This window comes from Schistocerca serialis, chromosome 7 (genome assembly GCF_023864345.2).
Source record: "Schistocerca serialis cubense isolate TAMUIC-IGC-003099 chromosome 7, iqSchSeri2.2, whole genome shotgun sequence".
NCBI classification, from domain to species: Eukaryota; Metazoa; Arthropoda; class Insecta; order Orthoptera; family Acrididae; genus Schistocerca; species Schistocerca serialis.
The window spans coordinates 492543181-492566696 of record NC_064644.1 but is presented as its reverse complement, the minus strand read 5'-3'; the positions used below and the strand labels follow the sequence as shown (position 1 = coordinate 492566696).

General features: G+C 42.7%; 1 protein-coding gene across 1 annotated transcript in view; it reads right to left on the bottom strand.

Moving 5' to 3' along the window:
* Positions 1-14056, bottom strand: part of LOC126413174 (cholinesterase 1-like) — a 187428-nt gene extending 173372 nt beyond the window's left edge. The window contains exon 1 of the mRNA XM_050083069.1: positions 13904-14056. Within this exon, the coding sequence (XP_049939026.1) occupies positions 13904-14056 (153 nt within the window). The remainder of the gene's footprint in view (positions 1-13903) is intronic.
* Between the last annotated feature and the right edge of the window lie 9460 nt (positions 14057-23516).

Here is a 23516-nt window from a genome sequence, read left to right as displayed (position 1 = left end):
TGTCAGGCGTTGTCGGTGGATCACGATAGCAAATATCCTTCAACTTACCCCACAGATAGAAATCCTGGAACGTCAGATCCGGTGAGCGTGCGGGCCATGGTATGGTGCGTCGACGACCAATCCACCTGTCATGATATATGCTATTCAATACCGCTTCAACCTCCCGCAAGCTACGTGGCGGACATCCATCATGTTGGAAGTACATCGCCATTTTGTCGTGCAGTGAAACATCAAGTACTAACATCGATAGAACATGACGTAGGAAATCAGCATACATAGCACCATTTAGATTGCCATCGATAAAAATGGGGGCCAATTATCCTTCCTCCCATAATGCCGCACCATACATTAACTCGCCAAGGTCGCTGATGTTCCACTTGTTGCAGCCATCGTGGATTTTCCGTTGCCCAATAGTGCATATTATGCCGGTTTACGTAACCGTTGTTGGTGAATGACGCTTCGTCACTAAATAGAACGCGTGCAAAAAATCTGTCATCGTCCCGTAATTTCTCTTATGCCCAGTGGCAGAACTGTGCATGGCGTTCAAAGTCGTCGCCACGCAATTCCTGGTGCATAGAAATATTGTACGGGTGCAATCGATGTTTATGTAGCATTCTCAACACTGACGTTTTTGAGACTCCCGATTCTCGCGCAATTTGTCTGCTACTGATGTGCGGATTAGCCGCGACAGCAGCTAGGACACCTACTTGGGCATCATCATTCGTTGCTGGTCGTGGTTGACGTTTCACATGTGGCTGATCACTTCCTGTTTCCTTAAATAACGTAACTATCCGGTGAAGGGTCCGGACACTTGGATGATGTCGTCTAGGATACCGAGCAGCATACATAGCACACGCCCGTTGGGCATTTTGATCTCAACAGCCATACATTAACATGATATCGACCTTTTCCGCAATTGGTAAACGGTCCATTTTAACACGGGTAATGGACTTGGAAGAGCAGTTGAATGGAATGGACAGTGTCTTGAAAGGAGGATATAAGATGAACATCAACAAAAGCAAAACAAGGATAATGGAATGTAGTCTAATTAAGTCGGGTGATGCTGAGGGAATTAGATTAGGAAATGAGGCACTTAAAGTAGTAAAGGAGTTTTGCTATTTGGGGAGCAAAATAACTGATGATGGTCGAAGTAGAGAGGATATAAAATGTAGGCTGGCAATGGCAAGGAAAGCGTTTCTGAAGAAGAGAAATTTGTTAACATCCAGTATTGATTTAAGTGTCAGGAAGTCATTTCTGAAAGTATTCGTATGGAGTGTAGCATGGACATGGACGATAAATAGTTTGGACAAGAAGAGAATAGAAGCTTTCGAAATGTGGTGCTACAGAAGAATGCTGAAGATTAGATGGGTAGATCACGTAACTAATGAGGAAGTATTGAATAGGATTGGGGAGAAGAGAAGTTTGTGGCACAACTTGACCAGAAGAAGGGATCGGTTGGTAGGACATGTTCTGAGGCATCAAGGGATCACCAATTTAGTATTGGAGGGCAGCGTGGAGGGTAAAAATCGTAGAGGGAGACCAAGAGATGAATACACTAAGCAGATTCAGAAGGATGTAGGTTGCAGTAGGTACTGGGAGATGAAAAAGCTTGCACAGGATAGAGTAGCATGGAGAGCTGCATCAAACCAGTCTCAGGACTGAAGACCACAACAACAACAACAATGTATCACGAAGCAAATACCGTCCGCACTGGCAGAATGTTACGTGATACCACGTACTTATCCTTTTGTGACTATTACTGCGCCTTCTATCACAAAGCGATAAAAAGTGGTCCAGCCAAAACATTCATATTTCTTTACGTACTACACGAATATGTAATAAAAATGGGGGTTCGTATTTAGAACAAAACGGAGTTGATATCTGTTTGATCTATGGCAGCACCATCTAGCGGGCCAACCATAGCGCCATCTGGTTTCCCCCTTCAAGCTATACGAGTTTCGTGCTTTGTAGTTTTTTCATTTGATGCTTATTTCGTGAGATATTTGGCCCGGTCACTATCCATGGACCACCCTGTAGATACCCAGTGTCTGTTCTTTCAGATCTTGATATTGCTGCCATTAAGAATTAAGACGCAAAGGATTTAGAGACATTGGCAGCAAGTGGGTATTGAATGAAATCAATGGAGAAAGTTAGAAATTGGTGCCAGACTGGGATTCGAACCTGGTCTCGTTCTTACTAGGCAGTTGCTCTGACCACTAAGCGATCTGGACGCAGTGGTCATTGCATGGACTATCCCAGCACGCCCGCCGATAGACCCAAATTGTCAGTTCATCCACGCACTACTGATGAAGTGCCCCTCTCTATTATCTTCATTACTCGCGACATCACGCCCATTCTAGTAAGATATCGAGACTGATGTGCATCTGCACTGAAGAGATTTATTTAGAAATTCAGGAAGAACCTGGAACTCGCTGGATCGCATATGTCAAAAGAAAACGAGCCCAAAATACAGTGAGATAAAAAAATCGCAGCATGAAGAAGGATTTGTGCAACATGAACGAAAGTAGGCCTGTTGCTACATGTGAGAATGATATCTATTCAATTTCGCACCTGTCGCATAAGAGTGTTGCTAGTAGCACCACTATTACAAAGCTTAAAATACATGCTGTAACAATTTGAGCGTTAATTATCTTCGAGACTGGACGTAGTAAGTTGATGGTAGTAAGGATTGCCTTTAAGGCGATAAAGACCCATTATAAACACTGAGCTTGAACGAGACTGTGTAACAGGGGTACGAGGACCTGGATATTTGTCCTGTGATATCGTAAAAAATACTTGGCAGGAATATAGCCACTGTTCACAACTGCTGGCAGTGGTGGTCATGAGAATGTACGGTCGCTAGAAGACTGGGCTCTGGATGCCCACACGGCGCTACCTAGAGGTAAAACCATCATGTTCAGCGGTTGGCTCTGACGGATCATACTGCATTTTCAGCGGCAATCTGAGCAGCAGTTAATACCACAGTCACACAACAAACTGTTAAAAGTGGGTTACTTGAAGGAGAGCTCCGAATCAGACGCCCTGTGGCGTGCAGTCCACTGACACCAAATCCCTGCCACATGGGACTTCAGTGATGCCTAGTGAGAGCTTATTGGAGGGCATGGTGTAGGTCTGTTGTTTTTTCTGATGAAACCTGGTTGTGCCTCGGTTCCAGTGATTACCATGTGCTAGTTAGAAGTTGACCACTTTTTGGCCTCAAACCAGCCTGTCTGTTTGTAGAACACAATAGAGTTATGGTCTGCGGTTCCTTTTCGTATGACAGCTGGATCACTTGCTAAGATCTGATCAGGGTGGATCTAGAAAATAAAGTCGGTAGTTGCCAACCGCAAGGTGGAATAATATCTTTGAGTAGGAGGATCCTTGATGGTTAAGATAGCCAGGCGCGCGTAGTAAAGAACTCGTTAGTCGCAGCAGCTAGTTGCCCAGAGGAAGCAGACGTGTGGTGACAACTCGCGCTCGCTGCACTGTTACCTTGAGCAAACTTTAGCACGTAAATGAGAGAAGATACACCGAGTGATCAAAAAGTCAGTATAAATTTGAAAACTTAATAAACCACGGAATAATGTAGGTAGAGAGGTAAAAATTGACACACGTGCTTGGAATGACATGGGGTTTTATTAGAACCAAAAAAAAAACAAAAAAACAAAAAACACCCTATATTGCAAGACGCGTGAAAGATCTCTTGCGCGCGACGTTTGGTGACGTTCGTGTGCTCAGCCGCCACTTTCGTCATGCTTGGCCTCCCAGGTCCCCAGACCTCAGTCCGTGCGATTATTGGCTTTGGGGTTACCTAAAGTCGCAAGTGTATCGTGATCGACCTACATCTTTAGGGATGCTGAAAGACAACATCCGACGCCAATGCCTCACCATAACTCCGGACATGCTTTACACTGCTGTTCACAACATTATTCCTCGACTACAGCTATTGTTGAGGAATGATGGTGGCAATATTGTGCATTTCCTGTAAAGAACATCATCTTTGCTTTGTCTTACTTTGTTATGTTAATTATTGCTATTCTGATCAGATGAAGTGCCATCTGTCGGACATTTTTTGAACTTGTCTTTTTTTGGTCCTAATAAAACCCCATGTCATTCCAAGCATGTGCGTCAATTTGTACCTCTCTATCTACATTATTCCGTGATTTATTCAGCTTTCAAATTTATACAGACTTTTGATCACCCGGTATAATGATTTCAAAATGTTTTTTTTTTTAGATAATGTTCAGAGTTAGCATTTGCATGTCCAAGGTTGGACGCAGTAAGCGATTTGTAAAATTTTTTGTAAGAGTGATTCGTGCTACAAAAATGTTGGAAATGTTAGGTTTTGTGTATGACTTAAAATTTCAACAATATGTATATTGAGATCAACATTGTGTTTAAATCTAACAGCCTGAATCATAATACACATCATTTGCTTGTATTGAATATGAAAATGAATAGTAAAGTAAAATTACCCACCAAATGAAAGAACATTAAGAAAATGAGGGCTCTATATGTGCAGTTCATGGTTTGAAGTCGATTTTGGTATAACTGAAGTTATCAGAGCAAAGTTATTTCAAATAACAAATTTTATGCCATTGCACAACTGGCATTATTCAAGGCAAGATATGATTTCATTAAGTAAACATCAGGGCCAAAAGTTAATTTTTCAGTACCATCTTAATGCCATTGCACAAACGGCGTTATTCTCTTAAACTTGATTGCAGAGTCAAATACATGTTTCATTACTGGCAAAATGGAGGAGTGCAAGAAACAAGTTCGCAGACACAGTCAGATGCAGGTTTGTTGAATAATTAAATTGAAACAATTTTATCATTGATACTTCCACGAATTAAAAAGGAAACAATTTGGTTAGATACTTTCACACTCCCGTGGTTATCCTACACGCCCTAACTACAAATGTGTACGTCAGTCTGGTGATTCGACCCGTTGTTCTGACATTCATGAATAATATTCCATGGGATGTTTTCGAACAGAATAACGCTCGCCTACATAACGCTGTTGTAACCCAACGTGCTGTAGAGAACGTAAGCATGTAGTCTTCCCCTGCTCGATCACTAGATCTGTCTGCAATCAAGCGTATATGTGAAACCGGCGAAAGACAACTCCAGAATCATCCACATCCAGTTAATGCATTAACCGTCACTATACAGACCGACCAAGCGCAATAGGCAATGAACTCCATCCCAAAAACTGACATCCAGCACCTGTACAATACAATCCATACACATTTGGATTGTCACGCTGAACATTCTGGCGGTTACACTGGTTAATAATGTATCAGCATTTCAAATTCGCAATACTTTATCTCAAGCATTAACCTGAGATCTTGCAAAGTTAACCGCTTAAATATCTACCCAAACAAAAACATTTCCGAAATTTCATTACACTACATTAAATAATTTTTTGGGGTTTCAATAGTTTTTCTGTCAGTGCAGCGTCAATTACTTTGATTCAGTTGGACTCTTGCAGCTGTTAGCAGAATTGCAATGCTAATGTACCAGTATCTATGTATTCTACAATTTCCAGTGCTGCTAAAACTTCAGTACTTACCTCTGTGGACAACCACCCTGAAAGCTAGAAGGAAGCAGAAGATATACAAAAAAGCAATCAAGCGCATCAGTTCATCAATTGGGCTTGAGCACCAATGTCAAATGCTTTGATTTTAAAAGGTCGATCACACTGCCAAATGTTACTTACATTCCACCAATCGAAAGAGCATAGGGGACTGGAGTTTTGAAATGACTGAATTAGAAATGTACAACACTATTCGTAATATCAGTAGATATTACTACAATGGTCACCGGGGAAGCTGTAAAGTTGTGCAAGTGTCCCATGGGCCATATGACTTTGATGATTTAAATGTGAAATAGGATGTACCAGTTTTGAATTATATGCGACTGGCGATACACTTAAAACGGAAATGAGAATGGGCTAAGAAGATCGCAGATTTTATAAAGGAAAATTCATTAAGATAGCTGTTAGGGTTCTCAAAGGATCAAATTCTGCAAAAGGATCAGCATAAATTTTACGAGTCACCTCCAGCTAGCACACTTCGAAACAAGTGCAGTTATGTGTCAAATTTATTTCTCAAAGAGGAATGGATTCAAACAATTTATGGATTCTTCTCTGCATTCGCACCAGAATATAAAGTAGTAGATATGTCAAGCAACGTCATTCACCTCCTATTAGGCACTAGATCAACTCAAGTTGAAGACTGTTTATAAAAACGATCGTCTTATCGACTTTCATGAGGAATCGTTATATAGCTACGTTTAAAGAAGGATGGGTGTATGATATAAAACCAGCACACGCAGCCAACAGCACATCACTTTACAACCGAAACTTGTAGTGTTAATAATCATTAGGCTTGAAACCACCCAAGAACAATTTCGTCCCTCAAGTCCAATATGATGAACTAAAAACCAATCAAGAATGCGTTTCACAGAGAATTTTTGCTTCACTGAACTTTGAGAACAATGATGAGATCTTGGTGGTGATCTAACATCAAGATGTTTTGAATATCGCAAGCAACAGTTTCCTATATTTGGAAGGAAATTCATCAAAGAGGATGATGCTCCTACAGCAACATCTCATATTAAATTCAACACATTTGTGAACCTGTTTAGGAAATGTGAGCTGAATGACGTTGCAGCTAATTACACTAAGAGTGTAGGTACCACATCAAACTTAAAAACATAAGTTTCGATGTCAAAATCGGACCTAACGGTTTAGAAAATGCAGGATCATTTATGGAGAAATCAGCATCAGCAGACAAATAGAAGGGATTTAGTGCTTGCATGCCTTTCAAGATGCTGATGGGATGCTGCAAGAAAATGAAGCGTACTCTGGTTAATATTGTCGCATAAGAAGCTGAGTACCACCGTGTTTTAGTGGTTATGATACTAAATTGTTGCATGGAGGGTCGTGAGTTCAAAACTCAACGGGACTGTACCATTTTAATTTCTATATTCGGTTCGAGTACATTCTAGAAGTATCCACAACTGTCGAGAATCATTGTACTGGAATGTTCTGTAGCCGTACATATACTGTATGTGTTCTTGCCAGAGGCAGTTCACTCCGCGCCTTTGTATGTACAAGTGCTAAATAAACCTTCGTTAAATGAAGTATGCGTTCGTCATTCATCTAATTACACCTTCTACATGACATTATTCTGGTAGAGACGCTGGGTATTGGAACTTGTGATAGCGCACATTATCGACAACACAGTGGTTTCCATCAGGCCACGACAGAGCCACCTTTTACTTGGCGAGAAACTCGAGTTCGAGCCATATTCAACACATCGCAGTCCATGGGAGACAGAAGAAGAGGACATTACGATGGCAGCAAATGTGTACCACCACATGAGACATCCTTCTGGGTTCTCTGGTGACGATGGCCAAGATCCAAACAAGTGGCCAGTTGCAGAAAACCGTATTCGTCGACAGCAAAACATCTCTGCTGAGGGTGACTAGTGGTAAATATGTAAAACCTACAGGAAGATGTACCATTCGTGTGGATATAAGTGGCCATACACAGCCCCTAGAATTCATAGTCTTACAAGAGTGCAGTCATGACGTCATTCTCGGATGGGACTTTTTGAAAGCTTCCCAGGCAATTATAGATTGTGGTCGCTCGAAGATTATACTAGGCGAGATGAGATACTGTGGACATCATGATGCGCATCCCAGTGTGTGGAGACTATGTGTGCTGGATGAAGTGATCAATCCTGCCATCAGCGCCAGAAAGGTAACTGTCACGTGTCATGCCATGCATCAACCCATGGATCTTATAATGGAATGTAAGAGAAGCATACCACTGAAGAATAACTTGGCCATCCCAGCCTCTGTGGTCTCATTGAAGAATGGATTTGGTGAATTGTGGACAGTTAACTGTCGCCAAGAAACGCTGAGCCGTTAACTAAAGAACTGCTGATAATCTTAGAAACCACCCATGCCAAATCTGTGGGCGAAATTAGCCCTACCACTACGACACAAGATCCTCTTACTCGACTATCACCAGATCTCACTAAGGAACAACAGAAGAAGCTACTTGCCATTCTTGAAGAGTTCTCTGAATGCTTCAATCCACAGGTGAAGAGCAAATTATACAAATCGATGGTGGAGCACCGGGTTAGCACTGGAGACCATCAACCAGTAAGCCAGAGAGCATACCATGTGTCAGCAATGGAAAGTCAAATAATTCGCGACGAGGTAGAGAAAATGATGAAGAATGACATCATTCAGCCTTCGCAGAGCCCATGGTCGTCACTAGTGGTCCTCGTCAGGAACAAGGATGTCGCTTTTGTGTTGATTACAGGAAGCTTAATAATATAACTAAAAAGGACGTATACCCTCTTCCATGAATTGACGATACACTAGATTGTCTGAGGGGGGCTAATTTTTTCTCAACCATGGACATGTACTTGGGATACTGACAAATCAAAGTAGATGAGGCTGGTCGTGAGAAAACTGCATTCGTCGCCCCTGAGGGTCTGTATGGGTTTAAGGTAATGCTGTTTGGTTTGTGTAATGCACCAGCAACTTTTGAACGGATGATGGATAATCTTCTAAATCACCTGAAGTGGACGATGTGTCTTTATTATATAGAAGACTGAGGGCCGTTCTTGTCTCGGACTGAAACTTAATCCAAGAAAGTGTCTCTTTGAGCAAAAGAAATCAACACCTTGTGTCAAACGAATGTGTGCGGCCAGACCCAGAAAAGGTGAGATCTATAACGGAATTTCCTATTCCTAAAAGCATTAGAGATGTGAGAAGCTTCCTCGGATTATGTTCTTATTACTGTCGTTTTATCAAAGACTTTTGTGTCAAAGTCAGACCACTCCAAGAGTAGTTAAAACCTGATGCTAAATTTGTCTGGGGTAGTGCTCAACAAGATTCTTTCGATGCAGCGTGAAAATCTCTGACGACTGACCCTGTACTTGGTCTGTATGATGACAGAACACCTACAGAACTACACACAGATGCCAGTGGGTATGGGATCGGTGATGTTCTGGTGCAAATTTCGGATGGAAAAGAGAAGGTTATAGCCCATACTTCTAGTAAACTTACAAAAGTCGAGAGAACCTACTCAACTACAGAAAGAGAATGTCTTGCTGTGACCTGGGCCATGTGCAGATTTCAACAGTATCTTTATGGAAGGCCATTCACAGTTGTTACAGACCATCATCCACTTTGCTGGCTGACAGGTCTTAAGGATCCTACAAGACGACTTGCCAGTTGGGCACTACGTCTTCAAGGGTATGACATTACAACAGTGTACAACAAAAGTGGAAGAAAACACCAAGATCCCGACTGTCTCTCAAGAAACCCTGTACACGACCATCAAGACTTTGATGAAGATTGTGACTGTCTCGCTGCACTCGAAGACCTCTCTGATGAGCAGAAGAAGGACGCCAAAATATACTTCCCTTAAATCGGAGGATGTGAAAGGACAATTTAAGGTTGTTAATGGATTACTTTGCAAGGAAAACTTTGATCCGTTTGGAAAGAGGTGGTTATGGTTCCTAAACACACGCGCTTAGAAATTCTAAAGAAATTCCATGACACAACTGAGGCCAGACATTTAGTATTTATTAAGGCATACGATAGAACCCGCAAGAGATTTTTCTGGCCAGGTTTATTTAGGAGTGTCCGTCACTATGTGTCGCACTGTCGAGAGTGCCAGAGGAGAAAGGCAGTTCCTCAGAAACCACCTGGCCGACTCATAACAATTCCACCAGCCGCAACGCCTTTTCAGAGTGTTGGGATTGATCTCCTCAGACGATTTCCAACGTCTGCTAGTGGCAATAGGTGGATTATTGTTTGCACTGATTATCTGACACGCTATACCATTACAAAACCCGTGAAAACAGCCGAAGCATCCGAGGTGGCCAAATTCATTTTGGAAGACATTGTATTTAAACACGGTGCCCCAAGGTCGTTAATTATGGATCGAGAGAAAGTTTTTCAATCGAATCTTGTGACAGAGGTAAAGCGTCGGTGCAACATTACTCATCTCATGACGACTACCTACCATCCGCAAACTAACGGGCTTGGTGAACGCCTTAATAGGACCTTGGCCGACATGCTATCAATGTTCGTCAATGTTGAGCAGAGCAACTGGGATGAGATGCTACCTTTCGTGACGTTTGCCTACAACACCGCGAAACAAGGCACCACAGGATTTACGCCAGTTTTCCTGAGGCGACTACGACGATGGACACTGTGTTTCCGTTACTTCCTGATGTGGACGACGACTACATCGGCCACGTGTTAACCAGAGATGAGGATACTCGGCAGTTAGCTCGACTCCGCACGCTACAGGCTCAAGGAAACAATCCCCGAAGGTATGACGCGAGCCACCCCCCTGTTGTTTACGAGCCTGGTTACCTCGTATGGTTCTTCACTCCTGTTCGGAAGGTTGGTCTCTCTGAGAAGCTCCTCAGGCGCTACTTTGGACCTTACAAGGTTGTATGACAGTTGTCTGATGTTACTTATGAAGTTGAAGATTTCGACCCCGACACAAGACGAAGAAAGATCAGAGATACAGTCCACGTCCTTCGAATGAAGCCCTATAAGGATCCTGCCATCCAGGGTAAATTCGAAACTTCAGCGACAGGCAACAAGCGGAAAGGTGACGAAGGGCGTAGCGGCAAAAGAAGTTCTAAGAAGATCACCGCCAGGGCGAGAATCAGTCATCAGGAGTCGGAGTAGGCAGGACGGATGACTCGTTCCCGGACTAGGAGGACGTAACACCGAGACGCTGTTCTCTTAAGGAGGGAGCAATGTCGCAGAAGAAGCTGAACTGCACCGTGGTGTAGTGGTTATGATACTAAACTGTTGCATGGAGGGTCGTGAGCTCAAAACTCACCTAGATTGTACAATCTTAATTTCTATATTCGGTTCGAGTACATTCTAGAAGTATCCACGAATGTCAAGAATCATTGTACTGGAATGTTCTGTAGCCGTATATGTACTGTATGTGTTCTTACCGGAGGCAGTTCGCTCCGCGCCCTTGTATGTGCAAGTGCTGAATAAGCCTTCGTTAAGTGAAGTTAGTGTTCGTCATTCATCTAGTTACACCTTCTTCTACGTAACAATATTAAGCAGGAACTTATTTCGGTAATATGTGGAATGGATATTAATACATATAACGAGGGAGTAGGTGTCATTTCAAAAGAGAACAAAATTGTGCCTGAGAAATTGATATGAAAAATACCTTTTGTTACTGTAACTGACAAAGGATGCTTACAACTTTTAAAAATATTTGTCTCTCGCATTCAGTTACCCTTAAATATGAATATTCCCTACATTCAAGTTCATCCCTACAGTTATGGATTGTTAACACATCAGTTCAATTAGATACGCATGGCTTATCACACTCGCATTTTGAGCTGCTCGGAACATGATTCTGAAATGTGCTTTGAGTGAACTGGATACAGTAATTTAACAAATACAAAAGTTTTCCTTAAATCGGAGTTCTAGAAATATGACAATTTGTAGCAAGATTGAGGTAATAATGTTTACAGCTCGATTTTCTGGCATACTATGAGATTGCCTGGTCAATCGAAAGGAATTTATGTAGTTAGCTACAACTGTCGTTAAAGATTGCTTAAACTAGAATGAAAGTGTGAAGACTGGGGTGCTTGACGTCCATATTGACTTTGAAGCCTCTAAAAACTTCTCAGAAAGCACAGCATCAATCGAATTAGTAACACTAAATGATCATTAACTACAGGCTACTTGTTAGAGCTGTTCAGAGGTTTGTATAGATTAACAGGCGCAGTATAATAACTAAACTATTTCACAATGGCACCTCAGACTGTGCACATTGTAACTGATGCCCGGACCTTGCTCGATGAATATGAGCAATATGTATATAAGTCAGTCACCTTCATCGCTTTTACAGACGATGAGCAAGCTGCCATGACTTTCTCTACAACAGTCGTTTCGAGACAACCTTTCTGAGACGTTAAACACATCAAAGCGCATAAAAGTACATGTTGGTTAAGTCGAAATTTTCATGGATTTCACTGGGACGATGACTGGACTAGCTTTTGAAGATGTGATGCCACCACTAAGAAGATTTGATCATCAGTTTACGTTGAAAGGTAGTGATAAATCCTTATGGATATACCGAACGAGGCGGCGCAATGGTTAGCACACTGGACTTGCATTCGGGAGGACGAGGGTTCAAACTCGCGTCTGGCCATCCTGATTTAGGTTTTCCGTGATTTCCCTAAATCGCCTCAGGCAAATGTCGGATGACTGCTTTGAATGGGCACGGCCGACTTCCTTCCCCATCTTTCCCTAATCCGATGAAACCGACGACTTCACTGTTTGTTCCCCTCCCCCAAATCAAATAACCAACCTTATGGATATACGAGATTCACGAGAATGCCAGAGTTAGGTATCTAGATGTGGATATCTTCTCTGCATCTCTTTAGGATGAAAAAGGTATTAGATAATATAAAACTATTATTAAATTACATGACAAATAAATAATTTTTATTATAAAAACAACCTTCGTTATCTTACCATTTCACAAATGTACATTACATGCTTTCACCTCGCCTGCGGCAGCAGCAACTTCAGTCCGTCCGCACTGAAAGCTAAACTGCTACTGATTGAAAACAACTCACACACCCTGCCGGTGTGGCCGAGCGATTCTAGGCGCTACTGTCTGGAACCGCTACGGTCGCAGGTTCGAATCCTGCCTCGGGCATGGATGTGTGTGATGTCCTTAGGTTAGTTAGGTTTAAGTAGCTCTAAGTTCTAGGGGACTGATGACCTCAGATGTTGCGTCCCATAGTGCTCAGAGCCATTTGAACCATTTGAACCAACTCATACAGCTGATTGTCTGCATCGGCTTTGTGTGGTCAGCCAGTAGGGCATGTTGCACTTCAGTTTCTTCATAGCATTCATGTACGTCGTTAGCATCAGAAACAGCATAATTATGAAGGTAGACGGGAGCAGCAGCAGCATCAGTGAGAACAAGTGTTGACTTATCAAGGGGGACGCTGATAATAACAACCAATCACTCCTCTTAGATGAATACACATACGGAATGTGTGCAGATAAGGATCTTGCACGTAAGTAGCAGTTATTTTTTATATGTATGTGCGTGTGAGTGTCAATTTTTGATACTTATAGGCTACTACTGTTTCAGAAACATTAGATAGTGATAATTTTTATGGAAAACCCTGCGGATATGGTCACAAAATCTCAAGGTTTTTCCGCCCACACCATACGCTGCTTCACCAATATTAATCTGCGCGTAGAGATGTTGGCAACACCCTTTCAAGATGTCATATATACATATCTGTGTTAATGACTATTTATCACATTTCATTTGCCCTGTGTCGTTGTTGTTGTGTGAACAGCTCCGCTCTTGCCTTCTCCAGTATCAGAGGAATGATGTCTTAACGTATACTGGTGTTGGCCGCACCATTCCAGCGCTTAATGATGAAGATGGCAAGTAATATATGTCTTTGCCTCTCTATATATGTGTGCAAGTTGTTACTTTGTTTGTTCTATTGAGCCAGAAACCTCCAACAGGGGTCCTCTTCGTTATGGATCGCTGCATCCCAGAGTATCAATTGACACCATGTCATGGTGGTTTATTGGATGCTGATGATCGGCAACCGAATGTCACAGATGATGAACGAATATACCAGAGAAGGAATAGTAGGATTGTGCACGCATGACTGATTTTCGCGAGTTAGCATTTTTATGTAAGTATGTATATGTCTATCTCTCTATTCATGTGTAACTTTTTTCGCACGATACTAACTGTTGTGCTGTTTCAGAAATGTTGGACGAATTGGAACTGCTATTTCCATTGCCTACACCATCACCTTGGTGTTCACTGTCGACAATACCATCGGTATCGCCAGCGGCTGCAGCACATGACGTGCCCGAACTACGGCAGCTGTCAGCTTTGGAGCCAAGGCCTGGTTTGCAGCGAGCGTGAGGGATGTGAACGCCTGTGGCATCATCGCCAGCACTTGGACCACTGCGAGCAGCAGCACCATTACTGACACTCGGACAATCTGGTGGAGTCTCCATAGCATTAGTGATGATTAACTATCGGTCAGATGCAGGCGCCTCTGCCTGTCCTGATAGGAGGAAGGTGATCATTTATGCCATGCATAATTGCCATACTAAATGTTTCGGTGTACTTGTGGAAAGGATATTCTTTCCTTACATCTGTAATATGGTTTGGCATCATGACGTTACGCTTTTCCTAAGTGCATGCCTGCCCATTTTGGAGAGGGAAATATCCAAGATCTTAAACAATCTGCGGTATGCCGTATTTAAATGTAGTACAACACGATGCTGCGTGTTTGTTCTCCCACCAAAGGAGTGTATCTCCAAGCCGCCGTTGCATTAAGCAGATGATAATTTCGAAATAATTATGGGGCAGCTTAGTTACCGAGAGAGTCAGGACTTCGTCCTGAAACCATCACACGCTGACTCAGAATGCCAAGAAAGTGATGCTGGAAATGATCTTACGAGAGTCCTGTATTTGGACGTTATGTGCTTGTGTTTGGTCCAATACATGGGCGGTCTTCCGATATCCCTCTCCCAAAGCATGTAGCGGCAAGGAAGAGCGTTATTAATGTCCAAAATATAGACAATATTGCTTTGTCTGCTAACGTACAAAGCTTACAATGAATACTAAGTGGATATTCATTAGTATTAAAAATATGATGGTGTTGAATTCCCCACGAGCCTTAAGGACATAGGTAAATTTGAGAGGGAGAATCCCTATGTATCATTTCATACAGACAGCCTGAAGGAATGCAAGTAAAATGCTGGAAATGTTTTGTATAAAGTTACTGGATCTTTTCACTTCTTCATATTAGCTAGACAGATTGTGTCACAGGCAGATTTGTTGTTGATATCCAGGGATGAGAAACAACGCTACTGCTGGGTCAGAAACATGAGAATCCTTCTTTTCCACTTAATGATTAAAACATGTTACAAACTGTTGTGTACATAGTTCCGCATAGTCAGCGCGTACACAACTTTCCCAACAGAGCGCGCCCCGCTAAGCACAACAGTGCAGGCGCAGCGCTCGTCTGTCTCCGCACTACGAGATGGTGCTGTCTTAGAGAAGGACCAAATTCTGCTTCCTCCGATCTGTGTATTAATATGTAACGCAGCCAATGAGATTGCTGCTAACGTAGAACCTTTTCTCCTCGCGGATCACACTCGCGCAGTGATACCTGAACGCTCGAGGTATTATAACGAGTGTACAGACCTCCGATTAGTCAGTCTATGTTAGTCTGCATCAGTTTATAATCAAGTTTCAGTCTGCGCCTAATAAGATTATCATATTCCTGTACATAGCCATGAAGAGAAATGTATAGACACTTTGTCAAGTATCAGAGATATGTGAGAATAAGATTAACGTACCAAGACCAAAGGAACTTCAGATTGTCAATTGTAAACAGCATCCAGAATCAAGTTACGTAATATCTATGTCTTTATTATTTTGATAAATGTGTGTGAAAATTAATCAAGTTCTGTTCAAAGTTGGTCACCGTCAATCTGCTACTCTAAGCGTGTAAGTGGCATTTCTATCGTCTGACCTAACGGCAGAGGATAAACACGCCACGATAAGACCACGAGACATATTGCTGACACTCGCCTACTTCGTTAGAGCGACAAGTCAAATAACCTGATGGTGTGTGTACCGAAGGTCTTACAGTAAACACACCAAACAAACGAAATATTTGTCCTAGATGCCTGGACTCAATTAGTACAGTATCAGCTAGGACGCACTTCCCGAGTCCTGGTATATGTATAAATGTCCACTGACCAAATTCTTAAAGTTTAAGAAATTTCTCTATAAGGAGCGAGCACCCTTTGCTATACACACCAAATTTGAGTGCCTTCTCGCTTGTGGTGGGATGTAGGGGTGACGACACTGTCTCACAGATTACTTTTACAGAACGGCACTTATGTTTTGGGGCAGTAAACTAGTCGTACAAATTTTGGGTCCTATATTTGAAATGATCGTGCGAGATGGTTATCTCTGTGTATGACGAGCTTGAAAGGAAAGTTTACTGAACATGCATTCCTACAATTTACGCGCAAGAAAACAGTACACTCTACAAGAATGTAGTTGATTGCCATGTCTGTGGGCAGACATTATCTAATACAGCTGAAACACTGTATAGTGATCGTTGCCATCTAATCAGCAAATTCGATCCTGCTACACATAATTAATACAATGTGAATTACAAACGCTATCGACACACACTTATTTTCATCCACACTTTATGTGGGTATGGGACTCATTTCCGTGTAGAGCCCTTGCTGATTTCACTCTACCCAATAGCCAGGTTTGTTCCAGCCTGACAGCACAGAGAAATATATTTCGTTTTCGAAGAGAATCACCAAGAAAAGTTACGCTGAACGTACTGGACTTGATGAGATTCATGCAGACGCCACTACAGAAAATTGCTCGAATAACGCATCAGGAGGATTTACATCTGTAGTGGACTGACCCGACAGCAAATCCACTATGACTTGTAGCCGAATAGCACGCGATTAGGCTCACGCAGGCTGGCGTGAGGTCTGGAACAGGTCAGAGAAATAAGACTAGCCAAACAAGAGTAACTGGAAGAATACTTAACTTTAATCCACAATTGGTGAACATCGCTCTTGTTGATACTTATATAATCTCAATGTAAACTGGTCATGGCGCCTTACTAGGTCGTAGCAAATGACGTAGCTGAAGGCTATGCTAACTATCGTCTCGGCAAATGAGAGCGTAGTTGTCAGTGTAGCATCGCTAGCAAAGTCGTCTGTACAACTGGGTGAGTGCTAGGAAGTCTCTCTAGACCTGCCGTGTGGCGGCGCTCGGTCTGCAATCACTGACAGTGGCGACACGCGGGTCCGACGTATACTAGCGGACCGCGGCCGATTTAAAGGCTACCACCTAGCAAGTGTGATGTCTGGCGGTGACACCACAACATCACACTCAAGCTGCGTTTCCCTGTGATGTTTCAGCTCATGATGAATAATGGGGTGTTCCAATACGTATATCTGGAATCAGTGGAGAAGCTCAACAAAACCAAATTGCCCAGCATACTCACATTCCCCAATAAATTTAGAGAAACGGCCACATTGGATGCGGAGTGATGGCATAAAGTCGGTGTTTGGCAATAGTTTAACGTCTCTCACTTAGGGGAACATGCATAGTAGCACATGGAAACAGACGTATGCATACTTGGTGACATTTTTGAACGGCTGCAGAGTGTAAGCCTGGAAATATATTCTCTCTGGAATTTGCACTTTACTAGACACTACCAGGTCTTACGTGGTGGGATGCCATGTTGAAACTCACATGTGTCAATATTGAAATCTTAGCTGGTGTCTATACGCTATTGTTCTTCAAGAAAGGAATTCGTGGGCGATTTTGTCAATCTGACCATAGGCACGTGAAGGGAAATAACACAAATGCATAACCAATTCGATTCAGCTTCCAGATATTTAAGTTAAATGACGCACTTACCTGAACAAAAATTATATGGACATACCATACGACAATCTGTACCTACTGGAGAAATTGGAAGGCTGTCTGATGATGACATCGTCATATAGTGTGATTTATTATCTGTTGAGGCGACTGTGAAGTGGGATACGTTTCAGGGGTAATTTTAATGTATCCTCATAGTTTGCATAATGTGCACAGTGATTTAAAATTCTGTCCAGAGTACAAAAATCTGCAAAACACTTCCCACCCCAAACTCCTGACAACACTGGAGGGAAAAGCAAGGTGCATTATATTACACTGACGGAAAAAATCACAACACAAAAATTGATTTATGGAGAGTAATGACACTTTAGGAATACATTTCTCTAGGTAACATATTTAGGTGATTAACATGCCAAGATCACGTGATAATGTAATCGTGAGATAAACCATTGTAAATGTAAAATGATGGTACATTAATAATCAGTTTAACCACCAGAATGTTCAATGCAAGCACGCAGACGTGCACAGGTGCCGGGTGTCAGTTTGTGGAATCGAGTTCCATACCTGTTACAACTGGTCGGTCAATACAGGAACCGTTAATGCTCGCTCTGGATGAAGCTGGAGTTGTGGTCCGATGATATCCCATGTGTGCTCCACTGAAGACAGATTTGGTGATCGAGCAGGTCAAGGCTATTTGTGACATTGGGTTACAACAGCGTTATACAGGCTAGCGTTTTCCCGTTGGAAAATACCCTCTGGGATTCTGACATCCCCAAAAACATACGGTGTTCGTATTAGGTGCATTGTGCTGCCACCTACTGCCAGCTGCTACACATCAGCGACCTCAGTACTCATTAGACATCGTGAAGGAGCAGAATGGAGCTCTCCGCGAAATTCACAGACTTCGAACGTGGTCAGGTGATTGGTTGTCACTTGTGTCATACGTTTGTCAGCGAGATATCCACACTCCTAGGTCCACTGTTTCCGATGTTATAGTGAAGTGGAAACGTGAAGTTACGCGTACAGCACAAAAGCGTACAGGCCGACCTCGTCTGTTGACTGACAGAGACCGTCGACAGTTGAAGAGAGTCGTAATGTTTAACAGACAGATATCTAACCAGACCATCACACAGGAATTCCAAACTGCATCAGGATCCATTGCAAATACTAATATAGTTAGGCAGGAGGAGAGAAAACTTGGATTTCATGGTCCAGCGGATGCTAATAAGCCACACATCACTCTGGTAATTGCCAAACGACGCCTCGCTTGGTGTAATGAGCGTAAAAATTGGACGATTGAACAGTGGAAAAACGTTGTGTGAAGTGACGAATCACGGTACACAATGTGGCGATCCGGTGGCAGTGTGTGGGAATGGCGAATGCCCGGTGAACGTCATCTGCCAGCGTGTGTAGCGCCAACAGTAAAATTCGGAGGCGGTGGTGTTACGGTGTGGTCGTTTTTTTTCATTGAGGGGGCTTGCACCCCTTGTTGTTTTGCGTGGCGCTATCACAGCACTGGCCTACACTGATGGTTTAAGCACCTTCTTACTTCCCACTGTTGAAGAGCAATTTGGGGATGGCGATTGAATCTTTCATCACGATCGAGCACCTGTTCGTAATGCACGGTCTGTGGCGAAGTGGTTACACGACGACAACAACCCTGTAATGGAATTGCCTCCACAGAGTCCTGGCCTGAATCCTGTAGAACACCTTTGGTATGTTTCGGAACGCCGACTTCGTGCCAGGCCTCACCGACTGACATAGATACCTCTCCACACTGTAGCACTCTGTGAAGAATGGGCTGCCATTCGCCAAGAAACCTTCCAGTACCTGCCAGCGAGAGTGGAAGCTGTCATCAAGGCTAAGGGTGGGCCAACACCATATTTAATTCCAGCATTACCGATGGAGGGTACCACGAACTTGTAAGTCATTTCAGACAGGCGTACGGATACTTTTGATCACACAGTCTATACATGAATGGCAGCACAACAGGTCGAATCAGCAGACTGACGAACACATTTTCAGTCAGGGTACGTGTTATCTACATGTACATGCATACTCCGCAATCCACCATCAGTGCGTGGCGGACGGTACCTCGTACCACAACTAGCATCTTCTCTCAGCGTTCCACTCCCAAACAGAACGAGGGAAAAATGACTGCCTATATGCCTCTGTACGAGCTTTAATCTCTCTCATCTAATCTTTGTGGTCTTTCTGCGAAATATAAGTTGGCAGCAGTAAAATTGTACTGCAGTCAGCATCAAATGCTGGTTCTCTAAATTTCCTCAGTAGTGATTCACGAAAAGAAAGCCTCCTTTCCTCTAGAGACTCACACCCGAGTTCCTGAAGCATTTGCGTAACACTCGCGTGATGATCAAACCTACCAGTAACAAATCTAGCAGCCCGCCTCTGAATTGCTTCTATGTCCTCCCTCAATCCGACCTGATAGGGATCCCGAACGCTCGATCAGTACTAAAGAATAGGTCGCACCAGCGTTCTATAAGCGGTCTCCTTTACAGATGAACCCTATCTTCCCAAAATTCTACCAATGAACCGAAGACGACCATCCGCCTTCCCCACAACTGCCATTACATGCTTGCCCCACTTCATATTGCTCTGCAATGTTACACCCAAATATTTAATCGACGTGACTGCGTCAAGCGCTACACTACTAATGGCGTATTCAGACATTACAGGATTCTTTTTCCTATTCATCTGCATTAATTTACATTTATCTATATTTAGAGTTAGCTGCCATTCTTTACACCAATCACAAATCCTGTCCAAGTTATAGCCACGAGAGTGTTCCTGCTGTTGTACGAAATCGATTCCCAGAGCATAAGTCCAGGTCGGTTGCAGGTCCTCAGCTGGCCTCCGCCTAACCGGCACATGGACATCACTGACACAGAGGCAGAACCAGCTTTCATCAGAAAACACAACAGACCTCCATACTGCCCTCCAGTGAGCTCTCACTTGACACTACCGAAGTCGAAAATGGTGGTGGTTTGGGGTCAATGGAATGCATGCTACAGGGTATCTGGCTCTGAAATGTCCTTGAAGTAAACGATTTTTAACAATTCGTTGGGTCAGTGTGGTGCCAACTGCTGCTCAGATTGCTGATGCAGATGAAGTACAATCCGCCAGAGCCATACACCGAACACGATGGTCTTCCTTTTAGGTAGTGCTACGTGGCCTTCTTTCTAGGTAGTGCCACGTGGCCATCCAGAGCCTAGTCTTCTTGCGGCCATAGACTTTCGTGACAACTGGTGCCAGCAGTCATGTACAGTGGCTACATTTTTGTCAAGTTTCTCTGCAATATCGCAGAAGGAACATACAGCTTCTCATAGCCCTATTACCCGACCTCGTTTAAACTGTGAGGTGTCGACAATGGCGTCTTTGTAGCCTTAAAGGCATCCTCTAACATCAATTCACAATGTGCAGTCTCAAAGGTAACTAACGCTCACGAACGTGGATTTAAGAAAACCTGATTTGCATCCTCATAGTAGGACGACGACCGACTTTCGTTTATGTTGTGCAATATCTTCTTCGTGTCATGACCTTTTTTTTGCGTTAGTATATTTCGAAATATTCAGCGGTGCCTCAAGTTTGCGTTGAAACTGCATAGAGTCACCCACACTGTTTCATTCAATCAGCATCCGTGGTTGAAGAATACATTGATGTAAACACCAAATGTTAAGTTTCCTGATGTGTTTATTTTAGAATTTTTTTTATAAATATGAGTAATGCATGTTTCAGGTAAACTATGTAGAATGTTAGAGGCCACTGCGAAATTCGCTTAGTCACCCATTGGAAGGAGCTTTATCCCTCAGGATACCAGACTGGAAGCGTGTATTGCTGCTGACAGTGGTCATTTTCAACACAACCAGTGACGGTCAATTGTCTCGTTACTGGTCAGACTCCACATGACTAGTGTATGCACTTGTGTTGTTCTTTATTGCGTCTGCCACAGGTATTGTACAATGGTCAGTGTGGGAACTTTTCAAAATACGATATCTCATAGACGACTCGCACTATAATCCTGCAAAACACCACTCACATTCTAATTTAACCTACTTTTAGGCTTTTGACGTCAATAGGTCAAATTTTAAATGAGTCACAGTATTAAATAAATAATTCGTCATTCTTGACGTCATGTAGTAGAGTTCCTAATACTTGTTTATGTAGGTATATATGCATTAGACCCATCTAAAATCTACATATACCTGTTCCATTACGCGCTCATAAAAATGTCTTTTGCAGACCCAAAGTCATTTCATAGGGTCGCACACAGATTTTTGTATTGGGTGAAGGGTTGCAATCCATATGAAGTAATAACTCTACACTCTGATGTCTTCAACACATCTAGATATGAATCTGTTAATCCTTATGGCATAAAGATGGCTAACAACAATGTTACTAGCTTGATGAATGACAATGCAGATGGGTTATATGTATAATGCATGGATGCAGGTGACACCCTTAGACAAGCTAAGGATGTGTGGTGTGCAATCTGAGTGGCAGCTCTGGTTGAAAATCGCTTCAAGTGCCTTAGCAAGGGTGCTGGCTCCCTCCATGTGTGGTGCATCAAGTCAGTACTCAATACCAAAGACATGAAGTGCATACTGTATCACATTTAAGAGTCTGTCTTCAAGACATGATGAGAAGTGTGTCATTTGCATGGCTGGTATTGGAACCACTTGAGTGATATGGCATAAGCATGTATGTTTGTGTTGTATATGTAGTGGAAATGTGTGTATGTTTGTGGAACTGTACGACCAGCTTATCATAGCATGTGTTTAGGGGTATATATTTCTGTATTTGTAAGTGTGTATGACAGAGCATGTGTGTTTGAGTGACAGATGTCATATTGTCTACGTAAGATAGATTGTACACTATCTGTGTGAGCTAGTTTGTTTTGCATATTATATGAGCAAGTTATATTGTTTACACACTTTGTGTGTGAGAGCACACTATTTATGCTGGTTAGACTGCACATTATGTTTGTGAGTCAGATTACATACATGGTCTGCACGCAAGGTTTAGTTTCTCTGCTGATGGCAATATCCAGAAGATTGTATTTTGTTTTGCTATTATGCCTCACAAGAATATGTAAATATCTTATGTTAACTGTGGTTAAAGTACATCAGCTGCAAACTGTTTTCCAAAAATGTATAATCAGGGCAAAATGTGAGGGGCCCTCTCTGCCAGCAGTATAGGCAGCAGCTAATGCAGCGGTATGATGTGGCTGGTAACATGGACCTCACAGGTGGCAAATAGGTGCCGATATGAGCCTTCAGTATCTGTGGTTTAGACTCTCTAGCATTTTTGTTTAAATAAAGACCTAATATTCCTACAGTGTTGTAAGTGCTTACACATTATGCATGAGCATAGGATAAGTGGACTTCAATTAGAAGAAGTAAGGTCGGTTGTTCCATAAATGATTTAATTTGCATGAGTGGGCTTGTAACAGGGTGTTTAAACGTGTAAGACAGACGGGGGAATCATTTAAACACGCAGGCTATACTGTTTTCAACTTAACATAACATAACTGTAGCATCAGGGAAAACGTATGATTTTTAAATATCTTACCAATTTATTCTTAGAATTGGATTCTAAATTTCGAAAACAGGTGACGTAGCAACCATGTAGGTTGTGCCACTGAACTGGAAAATATCACAACCATGTAGGCTGTGCCAGTATCCTCAGGTCTACCACCTTGGGATGTGACATCATAGGGCTGGACAAATCCCAAAAATCTGACAGTATCGTCAGGTCAGCTATCTTGGATCACCATCTTGGTTCTAATGATTCTAAGCACTATGGCACTCAACTGCTGAGGTCATAAGTCTCCTAGAACTTAGAGCTACTTAAACCTAACTAACCTAAGGCTAAGGACATCACACACATCCATGCCCGAGGCAGGATTCGAACCTGCGACCGTAGCGGTCGCACGGTTCTGGACTGTAGCACCTAGAACCGCTCGGTCACTCCAGCCGGTTATC